Below are 27811 nucleotides of genomic sequence, written 5' to 3' on the forward strand. Positions count from 1 at the left end.
TCAAACATTTGGCAGTCACATACCTTTTTTTGTCCACCAAAAGCTAGTCTTATTTACATCAGAGAACATCATTGGAAATGTATTTATCAATTTCAGTCTAGTGAAACAGCCTTTGAGATGCAGCTGCTGAAGAAGAATGGCTGCTACAAGCTGATAGAGCTCCTGTATTCTCGGCTTCCCAAAGAAGAGGTTTATTCCAAGGAATCCCGCATCAACCAGGCCTACTGTGGTTTGGACAAAACAGAGGGGAACGAGATGTCCAAGACAGTGATCAAGTAGGACTCCCCAACACCTTTATTCTCTATTTTCCCATGAATAAATGATAAATATTAACTTTATTCATACTCTATTAATTATTTCAATTAGGTCATGTTTTGAAGCATTCACTGAGATTATGGCTGGTGAGACTCAGCTCCTTGAGCTTAGGAGACATTATCACTGTGCTGCGTACAACTGTGCCATCGCTGTCATCAGCTGCAGCTTCAATGAGCCCAAATTCTACTATGGGTTCCTCTTCAGTGAGAAACCAGAGAAGGTACCAGATAGCTTGAATAAATATATCACTCCTGCACTTCACTCATTTTGGTACAATGCAGTACAGATAATGGGTTTCATGTTGTCTAATGCATGCAAAGAGAGGAACGGCCGTATTTTGTACTGATAGTTTCTTTCCTTGTCTAGAATCAGTTCATTCTGGAAAATATCATTGATATCACGAGGACCTACAACTTTCCAATTGAAATTGAGGTATGTTTTTGTTTGTTTGTTTATTTTCTAGTATACTTTCAGTTTCAATCATGGTTTATTCATTTATTTTTTTTCATCAATGTAGGTCCCACTTGAGAGAAAGAAGAAATACGTCATGATTCGAAAAGAACTGAACGAGGAGAATGGAGGTGTTTACTGCTCACAACAATGTTTCTAAACTTCTGGGATTTGACCCAGTTTGTCACAGAAAAGTTGAAACTTTTACTTCCATGACATTTATGTTGTTGTTTTTCCGTAGAAGCACCAGTGTATCTGTCCTCCCAGTCATACATGGCCGACAGCAGTCTGAGTGAAGAGATGAGTCAGTTTGATTTCTCCACCGGAGTCCAAAGCTTTTCCTTCAGCTCCCAAACCCCTGAAGGACAAAGACGCACCATTGCAAAAAGGGTTAGTCATGTGATCTCTTATTACTGTATAAAGCTGCACCGAGCTTAACATGTTTTAGTGTCCTGCGATGGTTTAAAGTTGTTTCAGAGGCTTATTCACCCTACAAAGGGTAAAATCCTGACAAATGATTTGCATCTTAAAAACAGATACATTCTAATCTTTTAATGAGTTTGTTGGTACGTTTGGACATGTAGGAGACAGAGGAGACAAACCCCTCCCAGGATGCAATGGTGGATCTAGAAATGGATGAGCTAAATCAGCATGAATGCATGACAACCATGACTGCTCTTATTGGACACATGCAAAGGAGCAACATTACCCCCAAAATTGAACAGGTCAGTGTTACTGAGGAGCAATAAAGCAGTGTTTGACTGTTGTTTCTATCTATTTGGCTTTTTTTTATATGTGACACTTCAAAACTAAATACATAAATGCGCAACTTCATATAAAGTATTTTTACATCACATAAATTAAAGTGATTTTCTTTAATGAATACAATCATTAATTCATATTATTTTTAGTATGTCATTTAAAGTGCTCTATTTTTTGATGAAACAGGGAAATGTGCCCAGTGAACTTCCTCCATGGATGAAATTTCTACACGGTAAACTGTCGAATCCAGCCACACCTCTGAATATTAGACTCTTCATCTCCAAGCTCATCATCAACACAGAGGAGGTAAAAGTCTGTCTAATGTAATCAATCACTGCCTTTGAAATTATATGTACGTGACACCTCATACTCCTGTTCATACACCTCATGTTCCCTTTTCGTTGGTGGATTTAATCTTTGTCGTTGTATCTTTCCAGGTTTTTCGGCCTTATGCCAAGCACTGGCTGGGCCCGCTCCTGCAGCTCGTTGTGTCTGGAAACAACGGAGGAGAGGGGATCCATTTCATGGTGGTGGATATTGTGGTCACAGTGCTTTCTTGGACAAGCCTGGCCAGTCCCAAGGTTGCTAATCCTTACATTTCAAAGACAAATATGCAAATATTAATCATTATTATGTTGCATTTTTCTCCTATATGTGCATACATCAACATTTGTAGTATTTTAATTGTAAAAATTGCAATATATGGCACAAAATCTGCCAATTCAGTGAATTTTGTATGAGAATTGCAGCCAATTTCAGGTGTGTAAGAATATCATTAAGTGGAAAAAAATTACAATAGAGTTTAAACTGATGTTAAAGCACTGTGGGAGTATCCCCAGGTTCCTTAGCCATTGTTGCATTTATTATTATATAAAATTACTATAGGAAGCACTAGCTGACTATCATTAATAACAATATTTTTTGTCTCAGGGTAACCCCAGAGATGAAGTGCTCGCCAACCGGCTGTTAGAGTTCCTGATGAGGCACAGCTTTAACTCCAAGAGGGCTGTTTTCCGCCACAACCTGGAGATCATTCGCACTCTGGTAGAGTGCTGGAAAGACTGTCTGCATGTGCCATACAGGTAGCACCTGCACACTTTACACTGAACGCTAGATGTATATTTGCCACAAGCTGTATCTCAGTGGAAATAACCAATTTGTGTTGTCTTGAGGGCTGTTCAGCAGCAGCACAAGTGCAGTTCCTCATAACATGCTGCATGTTTCCTGAAGGTTAAATGCTCTACTTGGAGGGGAATAGTTGTTGTGAATAATTGTTTTTTTTTTTCATTTGTTTTTTTTCCCTTGTAGCCTGATATACGAGCGGTTTTGCGGCACCAACCCAAACAGCAAAGACAACTCTGTTGGACTTCAGCTGCTGGGAATCATTCTGGCCAACAACCTCCCTGCTTACGATACCTCATGTGAAATTGAGTATGAGAGGTAAAATGTATAGTTTAGCTTAATGGGAACATGCTGTACACTGTGTCACCTGACAGCTTTATTGCTTGAAACCATAATTCAATTTGCTAATATAAATGTTGATGTTATTTTTGAAGTAGGAAGCTTCAAGTTCAGGTGAAATAAATGAACTGTCAGGAAGAGAAATAGAAAGCAGTGTATTCAGACATTTATGGTTTCTTTTCAAATGTGTGTACATGTGTGTTGTAGCTCACATACTGCCATCTTACCAAGTATCTTCTAATCATTTCTGTGTGATGTGTATTTTCAGGTACATAGAGTCTCTCACCAACAACATTTCCTTTGTGAGGTATAAAGAAGTCTACTCAGCCGCTGCTGAGATTATCGGCCTCGTCCTGAAGAACATGACTGAAGTGAACAACGTATGAGACTTTTCCCAGTTTGGTGAAATTACGTTTTTCTCTGAAGAGAGCTTAAAGCACCTTCGTAGAAAAGATCGTAAATCGAAAATAATATTAAGTTGATGTTTAGGTAAAGTCAGTTGATATATATCTTCATCTTTATCACCCATAATGTCTTTTTTTCTTTTTTATTTCTTGTCTCAGCGTCATCATGAACTTCTCAGTCTTGCTGCAAGTAAAATAACAAATCTGAAGAAAAAAGACATGGATGACAAGTTCATTATTTGCTTGAACAAAGTATCAAAGCACTTTCCTCCATTTGTTGACCGGTGAGTTTATAGTTGTGCTTCATTTATTTTATATTCCCCCTGTAATAAATTCCCTTAGTCCTGACCTAGGCTTTATAATTAACACATTTTTAAACCTGTCTAAATGGTTGAGTTACGTGCGCAAGTAACTGCAGCTTTACTTTAAATTTTACAGGTTTGTCAATCATGTGTTCTACCTGCTGCCAAAGTTGCACGGCCTGTTAAAGACTCAGTGTTTGGAGTGTGTGCTGAGCCGAGCAGATGTCATCCCGGAGATCTTTCTGCGGCTTAAGAGTACAGGCTTCATTCAGATGATGAGCCATAGGTAAGTCCTGACCATACTCCTCTCCATCAGTCATTTCCATATTAATTAAGAGACATTAATCTACTTTAATTACCCAAAACAATCTATTACTAAAAGACTGACAAAACCCCCCAGCCTATATTTTACATTATACTTTGATTTATCTTCTTTTTTAAAAATAAAAAAAACAAGCAGGGCATTTAGGGCATTCTCCATTTGATAAATAACCATATACCTGTTATTTATCAAATGAATAAGATAATTTAATATTTCTTTGTGCTGCAACAACGTTTCTGCTCATTGCTCTTTTTTGCACTCAGGGATGAAGCAAGACAGAGAGTGTGTCTGGATATCATCCACAAGATTATTGTCCTCCTGACTCCAGTTGAGCTTCAGGAGCTCCTGGGAGCTGTGACAGCTTTTGTCTCTCATCCTTCACCAGTGTGCAGAGAGAGGATGTATGACATCCTCATGTGGATCCAGGACAACTACAGGTTTGTCTTTCTGTCTTCTGTTCTCAAGTAGGTTGTCATTTCCCTAAGTTTTCTTGTTATTTGAATGATTTATTCCAGACTAAAATAGTGTTAACTTGACACCATATCATATATCATTACTTCTTATATTCTTTTTGATTTGACCCAAGGGATAAGGACATAATTTAAGCAATCAACCAATATGGGACAAAATAAATTCCATGTGGTAAGATTAGCAAATGGTGTGAATGGTCTTGAGAATGGATTTTGGCTTTTAAGGGTCACTGCATTATTCATGTATTGTGGCAGGTTCACTGTTGTTTGCAGTCCATTGATACTTCTCTGATGTGAATTTATCTGCTATGTTGTTATTTTCTCCAGTGATGAAGAGAGCAGGACAGACAACACCTCCCTGGAGGTTTTGAATGCAGCTAAAGAAACGCTACTTCAGGGACTGTCTGAAGAAAACCAAGGCCTTCAGTAAGCATCAACTGTTTCTCCCTTCCTCTGTTTTTAAACATTAAACTTCTCTTTGTCATTCATCTATATAAGTTACAACAGCAGGAGTTTGTGGTTCTTGCTCAATTCTAAAATTTAAATTTTGCCTAGAAATGAGAAAAGCATGTTTTTAGTTTATTTAAATATGAAAAGTGGTCAATAATGTTTTAGTATATATTATATGTGTTATATGTTTTATTTTATTTTAGCCTCTTAACATATTTTCCGTATTTCACATCCTGTCTTCCTTTTATATTATGCTTTCTTATGTTGTGCTGTGTGATCCCAACAATTCATGTTCAGTCTGTAAAAAGCCATTTTAACTGACAAAGCTGTCCCTGTGATGTTTTCAGGCTTTATGTTCGTAACTTCTGGAGTCAGGAGACTCGCCTTCCCACTGCAACCCTAGAGCGAATGTTAACGGTGCTTCGTTCACTGTACTCCTGCCAAATAGAAAGATGTTTCTTAAGCTTGGCTACCAATCTGATGCTGGAAATGACCAGCCAGAGTCCTGACTTCAAACGAAACATGTTTGAGTATCCACTGTCAGAGTGTACCTTCCAGGTCAGTGGAAATTTCTCTCTGAGTCGGTTAAAAAAAAGTTTCAAAGATTTGAAGTTATGCGACAGATTAACCTGTTGTGTTAATTATTATTAATAATTCTTTTTCCACTCTACAGGACTATGTGATCGATTCCAACTGGCGCTTCAGGAGCACAGTGATGACGCCGATGTTTGTTGAAACCCAAAGCTCTCAAAGCCCTGAGAGTGTGGCGGCGTCCCAGTCTGGAGTGATGAAGGGGAAGCTCCGAGCCACTCAGACGACATTACAGTTCACCCAAACCCAAACAGCAGGTACAGCTATAATTCAGTATCCCAGTAGTGCAGTACTAAAGATAGAAGCAACATAATAATCACTTGATACTATATATTCCTTGTAGTAAATCTACTCTACTTTGCAAGTTTGCAGTTTAAAGTGTATATTTACCATGTTTGTCTTGGTTTCTTTTCACCCAGGTCGACGCACATCATATAACTGGCTGACTGGCAGCAGTGTGGATACACTAGCAGAGTACACACCTGGCTCTGAATCTCTGTCTTCATTGATGGTGTTCGATAAGAAAGTGGAGAGACAAGCAACAGCAAGAAGACCAGTAGGAGAAGGTTTTGGCCTGAGGCGCCTTACGTCATCTACAGATGAGGTGGACAGTCGTACTAGAGGTTAGTTTCTGAGAAAAAACAACACACCTATCCCTCATTAACAATAGGGTTAATGTTTCAAAACTGATTAATCTGACTTGTTATGTGGCCAGTTTTAATGTAAAAGGGTAATTCTGAACTACAAAAGTAAAGTATGGCAGGTAAGAGCCCTAAGAAGCACGAACATGTGTTTAAATGTTCTTCTAGTAATGATTTTAATGACTTGTGACTTGACTGTGTTGAATATTGAATGTGCAGAGTGAGTTGTTAGATGTTGTTTCCAATCACATTTTGCTCTATTAAGAAGTTACAAATGTGTTAATGTAAGTATCTATTGTGTCTTTATGTCAACAGCTGAAAACGAGCAACGCAATAACATCCTGAGACTGAGACGCAGATTTCTCAAGGATCAGGAGAAAGTCAGCTTGAGTTTTGCACAAAAAGAGATCCAACAGCAAAGGCAGAAAAAGGTATTAAACATGCAGGGATTCAACCAGCAGTCCATCAAACCAATATGCTGATCCGTATTTATCATTTGTACATTTTTTTATGTTTAAATCCTGGATGGCAGCACAAAAGGTTTTTGAGATGGACTCTTGTTCAGTCCAGAGAGAGTCTGTCAGTGTCTCTAATCATCAGCGATTCTGTTTGGTGTTCCACAGGAACAAAAAGCTGATCAAAGGCTGCGAAAGGAGGCTCAGGTGACTCTGTATCGTAACTACAGAGTGGGAGACTTTCCAGACATCCAAATCCCATACAGTAACCTCATCACCCCCCTTCAAGCGCTGGCACAGGTAAGACTGCCACTTCATGTTGTAAATATCCTAAACATAAATAAATAAATACATATCAAATAGCCAGAAAACAAAGCTTAGATCACAGTTAATGGAATTTTTATCTATGCATGTTCCCCCTAGAGAGACCCAATTTTAGCCAAACAGCTGTTCAGCTCCTTGTTTGCTGGTATCCTCCAAGAAATGACAACACACGTACAAAGAGGAGAGAGTGCGAGGGTTAAAGAGGAGCTGCGGTGCAACATGAATACATTCCTGAGCAAGAGTACACTCTGCTTCCCACCATTTATAGCATGTGTGCAGGTATGTAAGTCTTGAATCTGTATAATTACACTGGCATTCATTGATAGTGATAAATGTTTACATGGGTTATTACTGAACATTAACATTAATATTCCAGTTTGCATGACAATTAAAGACAAACTTATGTAAAAACTGTTTATAAACTATAATGCTGAATGCTGGTGAGTTAATATTGTGCCGTTGCTTTGTTAAGGACATGTGTTACCAGCATAAGGAGCTGCTGCAGATCGATCCAGCAGCCATCAGCTCCTCCTGCCTCATGAGTCTCCAGCAGCCGTTGGGCATCCTGCTGCTGGAAGAGGGCTTGCTGCATGCTGGCGGTCAGGATGAACCTCCTGCCAAACGGCCACGAGGACGCAAAGAAATCCCCCCGGACACCAAAAAATGGATCCATCTTGCAAGGTATTACAAGGTTGTTTCCCTTCATACTGGTTTTATCTGTTCTACGTAGCTGAATATAGTAACAAACAACTTCATAGAGTTTTGGTGATCTGTTGATCAGCTTATGTGTTTTATCTTTAGTGTATCAAAAGTGGGGAATTTATTTTAATTGCGGTATTGAATGTGATCTTTGTGTTTCCTCTGCTCTTTAGGCTTTACAGATCTTTAGAGGATTATGATGTCGTGCGTGGCATCTTTGGCGGTAAAGTTGGGACCAAGTGGATCACCTGCGCTGCACTTCAAGCTGAAGCCAGCACTGACTTTGCAGAAGCTGTGAAGCTTTACAATGAGGTATGTAAGTTTCTTTTTCCAGTGATAGTAGAAGCTAATGATTGAATCCTATTACACACATCAGTACATTTATTGTACGTGTACAATACAGTAGTCTAGCAGAACGCTTACGTAGCATGTTAGCAGATGGATTGGTGCAGTTTTACCAGATTACCAGCTGTGTGTGTGGCACTGTAGTGTAAAAAGTGCATACTGTCTTCCACACTGGCAGGCTCTGAACACTGAGGATTGGAGTGATGGCGAGCCCACTGACTCTGAGAAGGATTTCTGGGAAATAGCTGCTATGGAGGCCTACAGTCATCTGACTGAGTGGAAGTCTCTTCAGTACTGTTCCACTGTGAACATCGATGAAAACTCCCCACCCGACCTCGAGAAGATGTGGTCAGAACCTCTCTACCAGGTAATGAATCTGACATTTCACAATCTAGGAGTTCTCAGTCATGTACCAGGCAGAGCTGACATCCTTCCTTCTTCTCTTGTTGAACATAAAGCGATTTCTTGAAATGAAAACCCACAGTACACAATCTTAGTCCTCCATGCCCTGCTGAGACGCTTTAGTAATAAAACGTTATGATTATTTTTAGCTTGAATTTGACAAGAAATTCTGTAGCATATCATAACATGGTAAAAGCACCGTATTGTTTATGCACATAAGTCGTAATGCTCTTCTCACGTGAGTCTTTTGCAATTGTTCCAGGACATGTACCTGCAGCACATGATTCGCAGCATGTTGAAGCAGCTGCAGCTGGGCAAGAGTGACCAAACTCTTCTCAGCTTCATCGACAAAGCCATGAGGGTGGAGGAGCGCAAAAAACTGCTGGAAAGTCACTACAGCCAAGAGCTCAGCTTGCTGTACATCCTTCAGGAGGACTATGACCGCGCCAAATACTACACCAACTACGCCATGCAGCTGTTTATGCAGGTCTACTGTCACATCTTTTTAAAAAAACAAACTTGATTATATATGCAATGTATGTTGTACATGTACTGTTTGCAGAATTAGTTAATCTCTCCAAAAGCATATGATAACTTGGCAGGGAACATACTGATTTTTGGAGTGAGTGAACTAAATCTCTTTGCGTCATACAGAATTACTCAAGTGTGGATACGCTGCTGACTCAAAGTCGCCTGACTGTCCTGCAGTCAGTGCAGGCCTTGACTGAAATCCAGGACTTCCTGCTGGACATTAAAGGAGAGGGTGAGTGAAGATATTGTTTTTAAAACTATTTGAAAGGTTAAAGGATGTAAATTATAAGTAATTGGGGGTAGTAATTTAGTAGTAATAGTAATATAAGTCTAAGTAGTAATCTGCAAAATGAGCAAGTGAGTTTTGTAGAACAATGATCCAACTAGTGCAAAAACTGCTGTAAATAATTGTAAGATGCCTTGTACACAGTCAGACACACTAAGACAAAAATGATAATCTGTTGCTGGTGACTTGAACTTAATATGCCAGTGTTTTTTTCCTCCCCTCAAGAATTGTTGAATAATTTCCCTGCAATTGCTTTTGATCAATCTTTGTCCCCTTCTCAAAATTCAGTCATTTTCATTGTGTTTTCTTCATTAGTGTCTATGACGTCCCTCAAGCGGCTCATCAGATTATGGACTGAGCGCTATCCTGATGCTCAAGTGGATCCAGTAAACGTGTGGGATGATATCATTACATCTCGGTAAGGAAAAAAAAAAAGATTTTAGCTTCACTCACAAATCTATTAAATGATCAGATAACAAAACAGCTTCAAATTTGATTTATTCGGTTCAGATGTTTCTTCCTGGACAAGATCAGGGAAAAGCTTAGAGGCCAAGCTCCCAGTGACAGTATGGAGGTGGATGGTGCAGAAGACCCAGCAGGTGACATTGACACATTAGTAAATAACTGCAAGTTCAACATGAAGCTACACATGGCTGATAGCGCACGGAAGCAGGTGAAGAAACAACTGTTGAAGTAACTTTTTTTTTTTTTTTTGTGCTATCACATGATAACCACAAAACTAACCTTACACCACCAATGTTGTTTTCAGAACAACTTTTCTGTTGCTACCAAGCTGCTGAAGGAACTTCACAAAGACGCCAAAACAAACAGAGGCTGGTTTCTGCGGTGGGTCCACAGTTTTAGCCACTACAGCCATAAACGCAGCCAAGCTCAGGGTCCTGTGGAGCAAATCACTAACATGCTGAAGACTATCTCACTTCTGGGTAAGAGGGGAGCAGAGGACTCTTGTACATTATCTTGTGTATTATTACACAACTGAGAAGGATAGACATCTATAACACCACTACTGTATGTGTTATTAATGATGGAATTTCACATTAGACCTGAAAGATTTCATGATAATATGATAAACATTAAGCTTTTTGACTTTTTTTTCCTCTGGAATTTAAAACATTACACTAATTGAAATCAACCTTTCAAACTTTAAAAGGCCATCACTTGGAGGGACAACACAATAACAAGACATCTTTCAAGTTTTTGAATCTTGTTTAAAGGTTCTTAATCAAATTTAAATTAGTTGGGTTAGTTTTATAGCTACAGTTAGTTTTATATCAAGTTTAAGAAACCACATGTACTTTGAATATTAGGTAATAAATATGGTTTGCCACAGAATTTATGCAGTCCCATCAGCAACTGACATGCAGTTATGAGTGTCAGTGTAATTTAAAAGCTGTATGACATTGATGAGATAATTTCACAAAGTGTTGTTAAAAGAAATCATAAGCAGCATGACTCCACTATACCCAGTGACACTAGAGCAAGTAAACTTGAAGCATTAAGGGCATGCTAACCCAAAATGGGAATCAGCAGTTGTATATTTTTAGGAGTTGGAGTTCTTCAGTTTCATTTGTATCTACACATCCACATTAGGATCCACAGTTTAGAATATTTAAATAAATGAAGAGATAACAAATTAAGAAATGCAGTAGAAGTATTGTTTTAAATAGAAATTTGTGCAAGTTGCAATGACGTGCACACAGGACTAAGTGAGACTTCAGCCTGTTGAGATGTTTCATTTCAGCTCTTTTCACTCTGCAGAGGAGCTTCAGGCTGACTGTCAGAGTGCCACAGCTAAAGTATTCAGATACCAAAAGATACTCCAGGGTACGTCTTTCCACATCCTGGCATCAGCTGTAAGCAGAAGCCCCTCAGTCCTGGGAGCTATTGGCGCTGAGAAAGCAGAGAGAGTTGTAAAGCTGTCTGGTGGTTCTTGGCCCACTGAAAATCAAAAGGTAACCCATTTACATTATTTTCAAATTCATTGAAAAAATGTGTGTACAGTCTGAGTAGAGACGCTGGTATATTTGCCTATTTTGAATTGCTTATGGGCCATGAAAATAACAACATGTGGGAGATAGTGTTGCAAGCTGTTCTCTATGATTAATGTATCTGAATTAGAAAAAAGCATAAAGGTATTTAGAACTGGAGTGCAGGACTTTTGTCTCCCCCTTCTGGCAGTGAGAGTAAAGGGGGGGGCTCGGCTTTGATTGCCTGACACAGGCATGCAGCACACTCTCGTGCACCCCCAATGACAGGCACACAGAGAGGGCCGGTATAAACGGATGTTTTGACGGTTAACCAGCCCAAAAATGGTCTACTGGCCCACCGGGATTTGTCCCAGTACGCCCAATGGCCAGTGCTGGCTGTAACCTGCTGTTGCTGCTGTAAAATGGTGCATAAATTGTTTTGAGCATCACACAACCCCCACAAAATGACTCGTTTCACTATCAGAATTTGATCCATCCTGTCCAATAACATTTGTAAAGTCTAGAAGAGCCACACGATTAACAGCCAAACAGCCAGCGCAGGAATGTCACCACCGACATGACATTTAAAAACTCTATACTGTGAAATAGAGAGAGATTTATCTGGTGTTGATAGGCTTTATCAGCATTGTGTGAACTCATTAGGCAAGGGCTTGAATGTAACAGACATTCATTTATATGTAAAGGTTGAGCACTGCACGTTAAGTAACTGTTTACCTTGCAGGTAGTGGAAGTGGGGCTGCAGTTACAGGCATTGGAGTTGCTGTGTGATGCTACCAGAAAGGCTGATGAGGAGCTTCAGTCTTATACTCAGGAATGTGTGGAAAGCAGCAGCATCACAAAGACATACATGACTTTAGCTAACTTCTGCGACAAACGATTACGAGAGGAGGAGCAGAATGATACCAGTGAGTAATAATAGCAGCTAAATTTGTAGCTTTGTTGAACATTTAATTTCAATTTGCTAGTGAACTCATTCAGGTGACTGTTGTTTAACAGACCTCTGCTTGAGTTCAGTGCTACACATCATTTGTTTTCTGGTGTATTCTTCTAAAGGAATTTAAAAATGTATTTTCTCCCTCAGCCAATCATTTCAACTGTTTGTGTTTTTTGTTTTTTTGTTTTTTTTACAGAAAGCCAATTTCCCGACATGTTGACCCTGCCTGTTCATGTCGTGGAGAGCATGTTGAAAGCACTAAAGATGAACTCAGAGGAAGCTCGCCTTAAGTTCCCACGTCTGCTACAGGTCATTGAGTTGTACCCCTCTGAGACACTGGACCTCATGACGAAAGAGGTTGGTGTAAAACTTTGCAGAATATAAGGATCGAAATGTTCAAATAAAGGTGTTTGTATAAAGATTTGTTCATCAAATCTTTACTAAAAATATACATTCCTTTTTTTTTTTCAATTTATAGCAATATTCTGCTACTAATTGTGGGGATTTACCCACCTTTTGTTTTCATGACAGCCAACATGTAATTGCCTGAAGTTAATTATTTGTTGTGATATGCTTTATAAGCAGGGTTCTCATTGGTCAAGACATTTCTATAGTATTGTGGATTTTGACAAAGAATCTGATAAACACTCTGGGAATATCACAGTAATGTATTTATAACTGTTTTTCTGATGGTAAACAATGACACACTACTGTATCTCTCTGTGTATAGATGATGTCAGTTCCCTGCTGGATGCTGATTGGCTGGATCAGTCAAATGGTGGCCCTTTTGGACAAGCCAGAAGCCGTGGCGGTGCAGCACTGCATTCGGCAGATAGCAGAGTGCTACCCTCAAGCTCTGGTTTACGCTCTAATGATCAGCAACGAGAGTTACCAGTTTGAGGACTCGGCTACAGGACACCAGCAGCAGGAATTTGTCAACAGGTAAACTGCTTAAGAGGAAAAACATCTACAACAACCTTGGCTGGATGCCCATTGCTTAAGATCATTTAATTATCAAAATGTAAAAGTTTTAATAATCCAAAATGTGTAACCTTTGTAGAGACATAACTGGAACCTGATAATAATCCTGAAGATGTTTATTAATACTGTTTGTGTGTCAACAGGCTCAGCAGCATGCTGGATAATGGAGGAGCTGTGAAGAAGTTTGTGGATGCACTGCAGCAGCTTACAAATCCTGAGATGATTTTCAGGGTAATGAATGCAAGTTCAACCATGAAATAAGCAGCCACCTGCTGGTTTTTTGGTCTGTCGTTGATAATTGCTATTTGGTCCACACAGGATTGGTGGGATTCTGTGAAAAATGAATGGGAAAAACCAAGCTTTGACAAGAAGCGGATGGGCCAGTTGTACGATGAGATGCACTCTTCACTCGGGGATCGTAACACAGACGGTCATGGAATGTTTCGCAAGAGATTTATCCAAGTTTGTGCTTTACTTTTCTTCTTTTATCTTGCAAAGATCAGATATTACTGTACAACATTTCCAATTACAAAAATGCACTTTTCATTCTTTTCCTCAATTCCAAATGGTGAATTTGCAGCTTCTGTTTTAAATATTTTTATTGAAGTTTGACTTTCTGTACGTCTACGCTTGTATTTTTTTCCTTTGTCTTACAGTGATTATTTCTGCATATGCTGACTATTTTCATAGTTCATAGTTATATATTTCTTTTTACACTCCATTTAAATTATTTAAATAACAATGTGATTTAGTGATTAATTTAGCTATTTTTGAATTGTCTGATTACCTTTTTTTGGCTCCATGCCACATACAACAACTGAAAAACCTTTAATCGACTAACTTAAAGAATTTTTGTGTTGTAGTAGTAGTAGAAGTGATAAAAAAACTATATTTTTGAAGAGTCACAACAAATACACAGAGACTTACAGAGTACAGGTGTAGCTCCTAAGCAACAAAATAACCTGTTATATTATTGTATTAATTTAACAGAAATTTGCTAAAGATGTGGAGAACCTGCTGGGACCTAAAGGCAGCAAGCTGTTTGAGAAGAGAAGAGACAAAACCTATGTGCGTAAGATGGAAGATCTGGCGGCATCCATGCGTGGATTTCAGAGGGAACCTGGGAACCTGAAGGAATACTCACCCTGGCTGAGTGGATTTAAACCAGATCCATTCAGCAATGAGCTGGAGATCCCAGGTCAGTGTTGAAATCTTGGTAATCTGAACTCTTTGTTAGTATTGACATGTCTTTCATTTCTTTAAGAAAGTAGTTAACACATCTGTTTAATGTAGTTTTTAGTTATTTCTAGTCATTACATTGTATTTAAAGGTATGTCTGATAATAAAAAGATTTATTTTGATGATTTCTGTTGTACTCTGTTCACTGATGAAGCTGTTTTCTTTCCTCTTGTTGTAGGACAATATGACGGCAGATGTAAACCTTTGCCAGAGTATCACGCAAAAATAACTGGCTTTGATGAAAGGGTATGTTTTTTTTATATATTTCATAAAATAAGTCAGAAATGTTCTAATAGCACCCTGTCTATGTTGGCCGGCCAGTTAATTGATGTGAATTAATGGGCTGCAGGTAAAGGTGATGTCCTCTATTCGCCGTCCTAAACGTCTGATCATCCGTGGGGACGATGAGCGTGATCACCCCTTCCTGGTGAAGGGTGGGGAGGACCTCCGTCAGGACCAACGCATTGAACAGCTTTTTGCCGTCATGAACATTTTGCTTAGCCATGACACTACCTGCACACACAGAGGCTTGCAGCTCCGCACATATCAAGTCATTCCCATAACGACAAGGTACTGGGCTTTTATCTGTCCTTCCAGTTACACTTAATGCAAAAACTGAATTTTTATGTAGGCAAACTGCCAGGAAAATCAACTTGCCAGGGTAATCACATCTCACTGCCTTTTCAGAATTGGTCTGATTGAATGGATGGAGAACACCTGTACTCTGAAAGAGTTCCTGATAAGCACAATGAGTAAGGAGGAGCAGCAGAAGGCAGGGAGGTACTGTACAGTATATATGATTCACTCTAATAACTTGTATGTACTCCTTCTGTTCAGTAATGAAGTTGAAACATCATTCTCAGTGCTATAAGAAAAACTTTCTACATTCCTTGTATTTTTTGCACAGTCTTTATCAATTATTATGATTTGCAAATCTTATTTTTTTGTCCAAAATATATAAAGTGAATTGCTTTGAGGTTTAGGTTTTCAACTTTAAAAAAAAAATCAAAAATTGTTCTTTTCTAATTACATGAGGTGCTTCTGTCAGGGACTTTTATCTTTTCTCTAATGTTATTATAATAATTAAATGAAGTCAATGTAACCTACTTAGTGTGATAGATAATATTGACATCAAACCTCAGACATCAAAATTTTTATAGCACATATTTTTATAGTACTTACAATGTACCAGCTGACAATAAGCATTGTGGAGCATAAAGCACTGATATTTTTATTTTATGATGATTTTATGATAATTAAAGCTTTTTGCAGGTGCAAATGACGTGTTATGCAACAGTGAAAATGCAGTTTTGTTTTTGTTATATAATATTGGTGATTTCTTCTTTTTAAGGTCCACTGAAGTCTACAGTAAATGGCTCTCCAGCTTCAATTCAAAAGTGTCACCTATCGCACAATACGCTTGGGCTTACCAGTAGGTCTCCTGAATGTTCATTTTTGTTCATAAATTGCTTGATCCAGCTAGTATTTATGACTGACTGAGTAATTTACTATTCAGCTGTCAGCTACAACATGTTTGTTCTTTACCAGGAAAGCAAAACGCGCCGATACCGTCAGCAACTTCCAGAAGGTGCTGCAGCATGTGCCCAGTGATCTCCTAAAGTAAGTTTAATCTCTGTATTACAAAACTGCTCATGAAGGTTAACACTTGCAGTTTAACATTTTTTCCTCGTTTTCAATTTGTAGGAGAGCTTTTCTGAAGATGTGCAACAGTCCCGAGGCCTTTCTATCCTTGCGCTCTCACTTCATCAGCTCCCATGCTTTACTGTGTGTGAGCCATTGGATTCTAGGTATTGGAGATCGCCATCTCTCCAACTTCATGATCAACATGGAAACAGGAGGCATGATTGGCATTGACTTTGGTCATGCATTTGGTTCAGCCACACAGGTAACTTATGTTTGTATCATTTAGGGGTGGAAGAGAAGGTATTTTAACTAAGAGCAGCTGTTTTAAATCACATTTAAGCTTTACTAGGAATTTAGAGTATTACCCCTCCCAAAAAATCAAATGAATATGATACTATTTGACTCTTAGGAGTGTGAAAGTCTCAAATTAGTTAAAACCAGCATTCACATCATATGAGAAAGAGAAACTCTAAGAAGTTCTGTCAACATCATTCAGCACTGCCAAAACACAGCCATGCAGTGTTGATGAAATTTTCTCCGGTGTGAACGTAACGTAACGTAAAAACAACCATGCCCCTGTATAATTAATTCCCTCTCCCTGCAATCTTCTTCTTCCTAGTTCCTCCCAGTGCCTGAGCTCATGCCTTTCCGACTGACCCGACAGTTTGTGAATCTAATGCAACCCTTGAAAGAGTCGGGTTTGATCCAGAGTGTCATGGTCCACTCCCTCCGAGCTTACAGGGCTGAGCCGGACCTTTTGCTGAACACTATGGATGTGTTTGTAAAGGAGCCCTCGCTGGACTGGAAGGTAACCATCACACTATTGCGACAAGGTTCCCACTAAATGTAGAATATCTGATCTGTTAAGTGAACTATAGATCATTTCTGTTAATTTTGCCAGACAGATTGAATCAATTAAATTGGGAAGAGCAAAATAGGGAAAAATGCTGGCTGCAGTCTCTCAGAGTCCACGGTGATGTCTTCGATTACAAATATATTCAGTTTACTGTCTTGTATAACAGAGAAAAGCCGTAGATCCTGCAAATTTTCTGCATTTTTGCAAAAAATAATGAAAAGGATTATTCTATTATCAAAATAGTTGCCTGTTAACATCAACACCTGGACAATATCATGCAATACAAATGAATAATACTGCAATAAATAGTACATTTGTGAAGGATATTATGTTCAGTCTTTGTTGGGATTGCTGTTTTAACTCTGTGCACTTAAATATATTTTCAAACGGCAGTACAAATGGAATTTATCATTGCTTTTATACAGAACTTTGAGCTGAAACAATTGAAGAAGGGAGGCACCTGGACTGAGAACGTAAACACCAAAGAAATCAACTGGTATCCCCTACAGAAGGTGAACTTTGCCAGACGAAAACTTGAAGGAGTAAATCCAGCAGCTATAACCAGGTACATCATTACATTGTAAAATGGCTAATGTTTTTTTTTTAAAGATTAGCTCAGAGCTTATACTGTTGATGTCTGCTGTGGTAAAAAAAAAATGCTTAGATTGTATAATTTACAGTATTATACAATCACACAATGGTACAGTGGTTGTCTATGGAAAGCCCTAATACTGAACTATAGATGATAACACTTTATATGTATGATGAATGGAAATAATGAAAGTAACATCTGGTTCAAGTAACGCAACCTAATATAACGGCTCTACAGTAAATAGTACCTTTGACACCGTGTTCAGTTTTTGTTGTTTTGTATTTTTCTCATGAAAAAGACATTTGAACCTTGAATCCTGCTTGTGTGTGATTAGATGTTGGTTTATTTTGTCAGTGAGGAGCTGAAGCTGGGCTTTGAGAAGGACGCTGCCTTCTCAGGGATGCAGTCCGTGGCTTTGGGAACTGAGGAGCACAACGTCCGTGCCAGGCTTCCCCCTGCAGGCTTGTCAGTGGAGAAGCAGGTGGACTGTCTGCTTGACCAGGCCACAGACCCCAACGTGCTTGGCAGAGTTTGGAGTGGCTGGGAACCTTGGTACTGATTCTTTGATTGGTGGAACATTTCTGAACAGTCATTCACAATAATGGGAAAGAAATCTCATCATAGGTCAACAGGCATGATGTCTAGAATCTTCAAATAATTCATTTATTGTGCTCATCATATTATCTCATACTGCAGACCAGAAAACTAAAGTTAAGAAATTTAAGTCTGGAAATGTGAGAATTATAACACTGTAAGTGGAAACAGTGTGAGCACAATCATGATGTGGGCTATTTCTTGCACTTTGACTCTATTTGATGGAAATGTTTACAGCCATTTATTAATGTTTTGTAACTTCAATTTAAAATAAAAGTATGTTAAACGGTTAAGAAGTGCTTGAGAGGCTGATGTATGAAATAAAAAAGTGCAAAGTTTTTTGCAGCTGATCAATACTGCGATCTTACACTAATTATTTCATATATGAACTGAAAGAAAGGAAAAGCAGAGGTACGTTGAAAGGTCCATAATCAGATTTCTTTAATGCAGTGTACCAGTGCTGTTTAAAGTCCTATCATCCATCCAGTGTTTTCCCTCCTTTTCTTTCAAAAACCAGTCCAGAGACCCTTCACTGGAACAGAGGCTGTGATCAGCTTAGATTCATGTCCACTGGATTCCAAAGAGGCTGCATTGTATTAATAACTCAAGTATCTTCTCTGTTGCAGTGGAAATACTCTGTATCACATTCTGTCACCTGCCCACACAATAAGTAAAATATTTGCACTAGCATTTACAACTTATAGAATGTTCATGTATGTCAATGAGACATATTCAACTCCACTGTTTACTTTCATTGCAGTGAATATTAAACCCTTTATTTTAAAGAAGCAAAAAACAGAAGTTTATTTGAATTCAGATTTTATTAGCTGCTCAAAGCTCAAAGCTGGAAAGAATCTCAACATTTTTGAAGTCTATATAAGATAATTCTGGACAGACAACAGAAAATGACATCAACGTAGGGTTAAGTACATCATCACATCAATAAAAGCAGTCAGTATATTTGTTATATTTTAGAATTGAAAAGTCTAATTGTTTTATGTTACCATTTTCTCTAATCCTTATCTTCAACTTTATTCATGTATTGAGATGGTGAACGTGGTCATCATTTCACCTGACAAACTGTTAATGCGTGCATTGCTGATGTGCTGATAGCGTTTACCAAAACATAAAAATTAATCGACTAAGCGCAGAGAATCGCAAAAACCATCTGCACTTTGCCCTCCCTCAAGTTTCTCCAGCAGGTTTTTCTTGTACTCCTCTAAGCTCTCCTCACACTTCTCACCATAGAACGGGTACTTGCACTTACACATTGCTATGCCTGATACTACAACACATTCGCCATTGTGCTGACATTTGACGTTAGAGCAAGGATCCACACCCATTATCTCTTCATCACTTTTAATGAAAACGTAATAATTCCCGATAAGATTCCCTAACTCATTCCCACACTTCCCTTTATGGACGTAAGAAACTGTTGGAGTTGATTCATCCATGTATGGGATGTATGTTAGGGGCTCAGAGTTCTCGTCAACTGTTTCCTCTATAGAAATGGGAGCAGTTTGATCGTGTCCTTTAAAGGCATGCACTGCTGTGTATGTCTGAGACAAACTTTTTCCTAAAACTTTTTCTTGACATTTTTTTATTGTATCTGCTACGTCAAAACAGATTTGACTCCGAGATAAGCAGTTTTCAATAGCTTTTTCAACAAAGTGAGCCTTGTCATAATGAATCCCTTTTACCTGCTTGGCTACAGCCACTGTGACTGATCCTTTCTCTACCTCAGTAAACCCTGAATAAACATGTCTCCTCATAAATGCTGGCCCATGCTTTGAGTAATAGGTTGTAAATGCAAAAACTATCCAATAGTACTTGTCATATGTTTCTTTCAAAAAATCGCTGACAGTCACTGCTATTTCTTTGTGTGGTTTGGTGTCATCAATGAGTTCAAAAATATCCCTCTCTATGTAAGTATCACTGTCAGATATGCATCTATGGTGCGATTGGACCAAAGCTGAGGCAGACTGGGACGCCATCTCTTGATCAATTTTAACTCTGGCTTTTGTGTCTGCACCCTTGAATTCATAGTACTTATCATTGAGGATATTACTCTTGCATATGAGTCTATTTAAATACAAAAATTGGGTTGTGATATCTTTTTCATGACATCTTAATTTATCAGCCAGAACGTCTCCGAGGTTTTTTGTGATAGAATCTGGTTTAGTTGTCAGCAGTTGGTACAAGAGTGAAGTGCTGTCTGCATACTGGCTGTAAAATGTGAAAAACATGTCTTTGAGTTCTTTCTTTTTTGCACCAGTTTCTTGAGAACTACACTTTAGCTCATGGTATTTAACCCAGGTTTTCTCTATGTTGATTACTGTCGTTTGGTACGCTCCACCTGCCCCGGCGTTCCACTTCATTTCTGCACCATAGATGTCAAGCTTAATATCAAGAGATTTGACTCCACTTTTCATAGCGTCCATGTCCTCCTGTCCTTCTGGCGCAATTACCAGCAGGGATTTGAGTCCGGTAGTAATGGGTTTCCCACTTTCTATGGCTTCCACAATATTGACAAATACCTGTGAAACCTTCTTTGGGTTTTTCTTCGACCATTCGAATATCCTCTTTAATACGTTCTTTTCTTTCTCCACTTGCTCTTCATTATGATCACCGCGTGTCGAAGAGCTTAATACGAGGAGGCAGGCGGACACCAACAGCAGGAGCAGAAGGCCTGGAGACCACATTACTAACAATACAAACAAACACAACACAGTTTAGAACAGCTAAGGAAAGGCTCTTAAAGGACAGGTTCACTATTTTTCAAATCCAATATGCCCATATTAACATTAAATTAACACTGCTTACAATGTAAGTGATGGGTGACAAAATCCACAGTCCTTGTTTTGAGCAAAAATGTATTTAGAAGTTTATCTGAAGGTAATGTGAGGCTTCAGTCGTCTGAGTTAATCAAATAAAATGGATATCTTCCACATTTACAGTCTTTGTCGTAAAAAATTCCCTCTTTATGTCTCAACAGACTGTTTTCCTGTTGAGCACTAAAAAGGCCATAACACTGAAAGATATTCATATTAGCTTCAGATGAACTTTTAAATACATTTTTGCACAGAAGGAGGACTGTGGATTTTGTCTCCCATCATTTACATTGTAAGTATATTATGAAGGGATCTTCTAATGGTCAGTATGAACAGGAGGAATGATTATGACAAGAAAAAACACGTCAATTTGGGCACCTGACTATTGTTTCAGGACAGACTTGAAAAATTGTGAACGTGTCCTTTAATCCACAGAAAATACATAAATAATTTCACCATTCTATCTATATTCCTTCTCTATTCAGCTATACTTCTACTCCTAATTGTGATATTGATGAGGCTGATCTTTATTTATGTGGTTGACAATACATGTGTGATTATGTGCTGGTGGGATGCTCCAACATCGGTTAACTTGAAAGGTGGCTATCTTAACAGTAATGTACAATGAGGTACATTGTGGGACAGTCAGAGCAGGAACAGTCTTACTGTATATAGGATTATGTGAATTCGGCAGCTTCTTGAACTAAAACCTCTGCCGTATGACATAATTTTAAATGTTAGAGCTTCCCACCAGCATATTGGAGCACCAATTAGACAAAACATGTAAAAACACTGGTATGGTTCTTAAAATCCTGCTATAAAATCTGCTGCGACAGAGAAAGGAACTTTAACAGAAGCTAACAATAGATGAACTACTCTATTTGTTGCACCAATATCTAAGCTTTGCATTGTGCTTCTCCAACCATGGGAAAATATCTCCATAGTAAAAAAAACAGTATACTCATGGGAGCCTGGTTATGTTTTAAAATGGGGGAGCAACCCTTAGAGTGAACTTGCAGCTCTCATTTACCCTGTATGAGAAAATGAGAGAATAATCGTAACAATGAAAGCACAGCGCGGAGCAGCTAGATGAGAGGTCAGTACACTGAGTGATGCGTCCTCGTATTTAAAAATAATTCCATCCAAAGTCTGACTAAAACTGAAACTAAAGCAAAGTAGTCCGTAGAAGTCTAAATAAGTCACTTTCCACCACTGAACATTTGGCTGTTTGTTCATTCAGACACTTAAACGCTGTGAAGAAAAGCTCCACTCTGTCTGTCAGTGTGTCTCTCACAGCGCTGTCAGTCTGACCCGATCGATCAGCGGCAGGTTCAAATGTGTTATTTTTTATTACTTCTTTTTGTCAGTTGCTGAAAATAATAAAATGATCATTAATATGAGATGCTTAAATATAATTACCTGACAGCAGTCACTGTATGATAAGTTTATTTTTAGAAAGACAAAAAATGGGGTAGCAAAACCATAACTTTGTTCACCCTAATTGAATAATGGGGATGCATTTGCTCCACTTGCTCCATTCTTCAGGCACCTATGAGTATACTATTCTCACATGTAGACACCACTCTAACACTCAACATTTTGACAATATACATTGAATCTGTCAATAATGATCAACCTTATACTGGTGACTCTGAGTTTTAATACTATAAGTCATCCTGAGCAATCCATGTTATTGGTAAACAGACATAAATTGTGCAGAGACAGCATACCTGGAAGGAGGAGGCTTGCAGAGATGATCTGCCCGTGGTATGGATGCTCGGTCGCTGCAGAGTTCAGTCCTTGGTATGGTCGGTGAGTAGGGTTTGGCTGGCTGGTCTGGAGTTTGTTGGAGTCTTGGAGAAGGTTTCAGTACTGGTCAGCTTTATAAAACAGCTTACCAGGCCCGCCCACTCGATAGATAGGAAATTTGTATTCATTTTTGGCTCGATAGCGTTGAAGAGGGGTGGCTTTACCTTGTAGAGTGAAAACAAAAGAACAGTGGTAACCTGACGCCATACAGGTTGGTTAGTTGGAAACAATAAGGTGAAAAAATAAAGTTTTCTGTATTAAAAGAACCTATTTCATTATCTACTGTCTGATAGCAGCAGGTCAACGGGATGTTCTCACCTGTTGATCGTGTGTAAACGGTGTCTGATGGTTTAGTTTAGCTGCTTAATATTTTGATTACGGTAAACTAGAGTTGAGTTTACAGTGAAACTGTGTGGTATGATATCAGTATAGTACAGCCTATAATGGTCTTCAGTTTATATAGACAGTGCCAATTAAAATGTCCAAAAAATAGTTAAAAGTGGTGTTTCTATTTTTTGATACAAAAATTATACTAATTATGTTTCTACATATTGTGCCATTAACTTTGTCTGTTGTACCTGATGTAATAGCACTGAACAGCTGAGCATGTGAAGAGGGAAGCTTTCTTGTACTTGTGCAGTAATACGTACAGTCAGTCATGTGACACTTTGAGTTAGAGCCACCAGATAGTTAATACACAACACAATGTAACGTGCACTGTTGTGCTCAGTAACGATAATAAGTCATTGTATAATTACATACAATACGTTATACTTATTCTGATACTGTTCAACTTAAACTTTGGTTATGTTCTTTGATCTAGTATATGGGTCTAACTACTTTGCAGAGATAACAGGCCAGTAGCACCTGTCTGTTGAAAGGACAATGACGGACTGTGCAGGTGTGTAGAGATAGGAAAAGGAGTCCAACTGTACTGTCAGTAGAGAATACAAGAGCAAACTGTGTGTGTAGAGATAACTGTGAATATTTTATGACAGCTGCCACCACAAGAGTTTATCTTGTCAGATTCAACTGTCTGTACTAAAAGACATATCAGTGTATTTGAGAGTGATAGTTTCCAATGTATTTTGTATTTTATGATGGAACAGCACTTTTGGTTACTCTGGATTACAGACTGAGCCTTTGGATTGACAAAAACGTCTTTACTGAACTATAAATAGATAGTTTTTGCATTTTGCCTTTTACTGTTTGCCTCTTTTAAATGTAAACATTTACCTTCAAATAATGTTCATTTTCCTACGTCTGGGCCACACAGCGCACCTCTACCTGCGTCTCGCTTGCCTGCGGTGTCCACACAGAAAGCTGCTACTGCCAGCTCTTTCTTTCTACATGGAGTTTGACTTTGATAATGGCCATCAATAATAGAATGTGTCATATCATGTCATTGTAAATTTCATGTATATTTAGTTTAGACAGTAAATGGTTAAGAAGCATGTGCTCAATTGTGAAAAATAAGTCAATAATATGTTGGTGAAATCGTCTTTCTTTCTAACGGGTATGGTGGGGTCTGGTTGGTGATACATCTGTGTCAGCAACATGCACACTTCGCACAGGACGTTTTTTTTTTTTGTTACGTTGATTATTGAGAAAATGAGAAAATCCCTCCAAATGACATCAAGTTCCCTAAACGAATCAAACACGCCTCCAAACTGACTGTCAGGAGGGAAACTGAAAACAAATAAGGAAAATAACAAGCCTGGTCGCCAAAATAAAACATTGTACGTTTCTGCAAACCACAGAAACGTTGAATATCTACGTTTCAACCCTTGTAATACGTAGCATATCAACATTTCTACAAAGTAGCTGACACGTTTGAAGTTTATAATATAGCAAATGGACAGTTCCAGTGTAAATGGTTTCTGATTTATTGGGAAAATTGCAAAACGTGTTACAACTGTCCCTGGTTTTGCCGAGTTAAAAAAGCATCCAAGATCATTGGCAAACCCCTCCCATCAGTTGAATCACTAGCCTATATATCAAACACACTATGAAAAAAGGCAAATAAAATAATCTCTGACCCCTCTCACTCTGCTCACCACATGCTCCAACTGATGCCCCACAGGAGGCGTTATAGATCCATGTCCACCAAAACATCCTGTTTCAAACACAGCTTCCTCCCCACTGCCATAAGGACCCTGAACACTTTGCAATAATTCCTGCCAGATGCACCTGCACTTTAAACCGTCTACTGTCTACTATACTATATGTAATGGGTTGGAAATGCCACATGTTAAGTTTTTTATGTAAACAGACACCCCCTAATTTTTTGTTAATTATTTGAACTAATCTAACTCTGTTTATATAGTTTTGACGTCAGGTCAATACTCAAAGATGTCAGTAGGCAGTGCTCTAATGCCACTGTGGATACCTGAGGGAGGTCACTCGTATCTGCTCTGCTCATGCGCAGCTCAATATTAAAATGAGCATCGGCTAACTTTGGCCCTCTCCCTTATTAATCCACAGGTATGTTAAAACTTGCTTTTCTATGATTAGCTTTGTTTACTAGCTAATGTAAATGCATTGCAAATTGTTCTGTGAAGTTGTGATATGTTTTAGAGATGTATTTGGAACGTATTTTTGTTGCTGTATGCTTCGTGGGCGCCGACATTGATAATAATTACCTCCGTGAATTTCGGTTTTCTACTAGTTTGTCAATGAAAGTTACAGACCTTTGCATGTGGTAACATGAAAATGTGTTTAAACGATTGTTTTAGAGTATAAGCCAGTCAGTCGCGAGTTAATGGTAAATAGAGATGCTATATTCAAACCAGTTTCACTTCCGGACGCTCGTTAACAAGGCAGAGTCGCGCCATTTTGTTAAGAGGTTAAGTGCAAGTGCAAAGGAGTGTTATGCTAATGTTGCAGAAAGGTTCTATGTGCGTCATATCAGTGTAGGATGAGTGTAACTGTGGTGTATGTGTTAAAATAGGAGTGATTGTAGTAATGTCAGTAAAGTAAATGTGTGTTTTGGGTAATATAATTTTTGTGCTGTTATATTTTATACATATATTTTATATATATATCTTAGATATTTTATACTTATATTATATTGTAGTTAAGCCTATTCTTATTTATTTAGAAATGTAAGTCATATTTTGAATTCATGTTATTTTTCTTTAGACAAAATGTTTTATATTGTTTATTGTGAATTTGGTTTCAACATTTATTTTATTTCTGTAACATGTTTTGGTGTGAATGTGAAATATGAACCTTTAAGCTGTAGGTTTCAGGAAACTGATGTAACTGAGAAATATGTACAGTTTTATACTGTTGTGTTCAATATTAAATGAGCATCGGCTAGAGCAAGACGCTAACTTTGGCTCTCTCCCTTATTAATCCACAGTCCACAGACCATGTTTTTATCGGCTACGCAGTGCACCCTTGCCTCTGTAACCTTTGCTGCCGGTCCAGATTTCCCCTAGGTCTGGCACCGGTAACAATTGGGGGCTCGTCTGGGATTGGTGCTGCCTGGTGAAGTGAGTGCTGTGACAACGTGAACCTGTGTTCCAAAGCTTCAGGGAAGGCTGCAATCCTGTGCATCATCCAGAGAGTAGAGGTCACCTTTACAACATCATCATGGCCACTGTCAACCCACGGCGGGCGCTAGTCTACAAGATCCAGAAGAGACTTTGTGATTTGAGTGCGAGTCAGCTGCTGCAAGTTGCAGATTCGATTGATGATGGAAGCATGACTGATCGTGTTGATGAGCCGAGTGAACCAGAACTGTATAATCTGATTGTTGACTACATCAAGAGTGAGAAGTTGGGAGCCCTGGAGGATGGAGGAATGGCCCAGCTCCTCCACCTTGACGATATGTTGAGTGACCTGGTGGCCATGCAAAGTGAAGCGGTTGGGGTTGCCCAGACGGTGCCTCCTGAGAATGAAGGTTCAACAACCATTCAACAGGGGTGCTCCATTTCACCCCATCGTGAACCCAGCCAGCCAACCACACCTCCAGCTACCCCTACTACAGACATACCCTGACATTCATTACACATGGACAGAGACATTCATTCACTGCCACCCTCGCCACGGAACAGAGATGCACACACTAACCCCTCTACAGAGAACAGAGATCTCCAAACATTTCCATCACCTGCCGGAAGAGGCAATGTTATGTTAGCAAGAGACCTTACCACTCCAGCATTAGCCAAGTCACCCACAACAGGTTTTGGTGGTGCTCCTCCTGGTAGGGTGAGTCTGTCTTCCAGCATGGGAGATCAGGCACTGAGGTTTAATGATGTTGCAGCTCTGCTTCCGCGCAGAGAATTTAAGCTACATGGTGGCCAAATTTCTGATGTAGGTTCTGATATGTCATACAGTAGCCTTTGTAAACAAATTGATGAAGGTTTGCATGAAGGTTTTACTGAGTCAGAGATAATTCGTACAGTGATTAAGATCACAAAACGTGGTACATTTAGAGAAATGTTGGCTAATAAAGGTGACCTAACTGTTGATGAGCTAAAGCGGTTTCTCCACGCACACATCAGGGACCAAAACAGTACTGAACTTTTCCAAGAGCTAAGTAATGCCAAGCAACAAGACAAAGAGAGTCCACAGCTGTTTCTGTACAGGATAATGGGGTTAAAACAGCGTGTTCTGTTTGAGTCACAGCAGCCTGGTGCTGAGTTTAGCTATGACAAAAGGCTCGTTCAGGGCACTTTTCTCCACACTCTTTACCAGGGCTTAAATGAAAAAAACAACCATGTCAGACATGACCTCAAGCCACTTCTCACCGACTTGCAGGTTAGTGATGACTTTCTGTTAGACCAGATCACTAAGTCTACAAGCGAGGAAGCTGAAAGACTTAAATGACTTGGCACAGTAAGGAAAACCCAACCAGTGACAGTGAGCACAGCTCAGCTTGACGGTAGTGACTCAGCTAAGCAAGATAAAGTTGACACTCAGCTACAGGCTAACCGTGCTGCTATTATGCAATGACTGTGTACAGCAAAGCAAAGTGAGCTGCCCTCACTGCTTTGTTTGTGGCCAAGCTGGACGCCGCGCCATTGGCTGTCTCCAAAGGAAACTATCGGGAAACGGAATGAGGTCACCGGTGAGGGGCAACCAGTGACCGTGACAGCTGAGGAG

The 27811-nt window shown here is 39.1% G+C and overlaps 2 protein-coding genes across 2 annotated transcripts in view; one reads left to right on the forward strand and one right to left on the reverse strand.

Annotated features, from left to right (window-relative positions):
* prkdc (protein kinase, DNA-activated, catalytic subunit) overlaps positions 1–18415 on the forward strand; it is a 35921-nt gene extending 17506 nt beyond the window's left edge. Inside the window, exons 42-86 of the mRNA XM_067577760.1 lie at positions 97–275; positions 367–535; positions 682–747; positions 833–896; positions 1007–1155; positions 1350–1490; positions 1714–1833; positions 1965–2108; positions 2458–2609; positions 2836–2967; positions 3257–3368; positions 3552–3676; positions 3831–3980; positions 4280–4453; positions 4814–4912; positions 5284–5494; positions 5610–5784; positions 5947–6150; positions 6484–6599; positions 6792–6923; positions 7047–7226; positions 7420–7628; positions 7820–7958; positions 8170–8358; positions 8656–8880; positions 9048–9156; positions 9526–9628; positions 9721–9883; positions 9980–10154; positions 10990–11183; positions 11941–12124; positions 12350–12510; positions 12884–13095; positions 13278–13365; positions 13453–13596; positions 14125–14332; positions 14552–14619; positions 14723–14943; positions 15061–15153; positions 15725–15805; positions 15922–15993; positions 16078–16279; positions 16637–16825; positions 17299–17438; positions 17820–18415. Of these exons, the coding sequence (XP_067433861.1) occupies positions 97–275; positions 367–535; positions 682–747; positions 833–896; positions 1007–1155; positions 1350–1490; positions 1714–1833; positions 1965–2108; positions 2458–2609; positions 2836–2967; positions 3257–3368; positions 3552–3676; positions 3831–3980; positions 4280–4453; positions 4814–4912; positions 5284–5494; positions 5610–5784; positions 5947–6150; positions 6484–6599; positions 6792–6923; positions 7047–7226; positions 7420–7628; positions 7820–7958; positions 8170–8358; positions 8656–8880; positions 9048–9156; positions 9526–9628; positions 9721–9883; positions 9980–10154; positions 10990–11183; positions 11941–12124; positions 12350–12510; positions 12884–13095; positions 13278–13365; positions 13453–13596; positions 14125–14332; positions 14552–14619; positions 14723–14943; positions 15061–15153; positions 15725–15805; positions 15922–15993; positions 16078–16279; positions 16637–16825; positions 17299–17438; positions 17820–18024 (6768 nt within the window). The 3' untranslated portion in view covers positions 18025–18415. The remainder of the gene's footprint in view (positions 1–96; positions 276–366; positions 536–681; positions 748–832; positions 897–1006; positions 1156–1349; positions 1491–1713; positions 1834–1964; positions 2109–2457; positions 2610–2835; positions 2968–3256; positions 3369–3551; positions 3677–3830; positions 3981–4279; positions 4454–4813; positions 4913–5283; positions 5495–5609; positions 5785–5946; positions 6151–6483; positions 6600–6791; positions 6924–7046; positions 7227–7419; positions 7629–7819; positions 7959–8169; positions 8359–8655; positions 8881–9047; positions 9157–9525; positions 9629–9720; positions 9884–9979; positions 10155–10989; positions 11184–11940; positions 12125–12349; positions 12511–12883; positions 13096–13277; positions 13366–13452; positions 13597–14124; positions 14333–14551; positions 14620–14722; positions 14944–15060; positions 15154–15724; positions 15806–15921; positions 15994–16077; positions 16280–16636; positions 16826–17298; positions 17439–17819) is intronic.
* Positions 18416–18856: 441 nt separating this feature from the next.
* LOC137173070 (uncharacterized) lies at positions 18857–22756 on the reverse strand. Its single transcript, XM_067577761.1, has 2 exons — positions 22621–22756; positions 18857–20763 (listed from the first exon to the last, which is right to left on the reverse strand). The coding sequence occupies exon 2, from the start codon at positions 20759–20761 to the stop codon at positions 19193–19195; it is 1569 nt and encodes a 522-aa protein (XP_067433862.1). The 5' UTR covers positions 20762–20763; positions 22621–22756; the 3' UTR covers positions 18857–19192.
* Between the last annotated feature and the right edge of the window lie 5055 nt (positions 22757–27811).

The sequence above is a fragment of the Thunnus thynnus genome, chromosome 21, assembly GCF_963924715.1.
Source record: "Thunnus thynnus chromosome 21, fThuThy2.1, whole genome shotgun sequence".
NCBI lineage: Eukaryota > Metazoa > Chordata > Actinopteri > Scombriformes > Scombridae > Thunnus > Thunnus thynnus.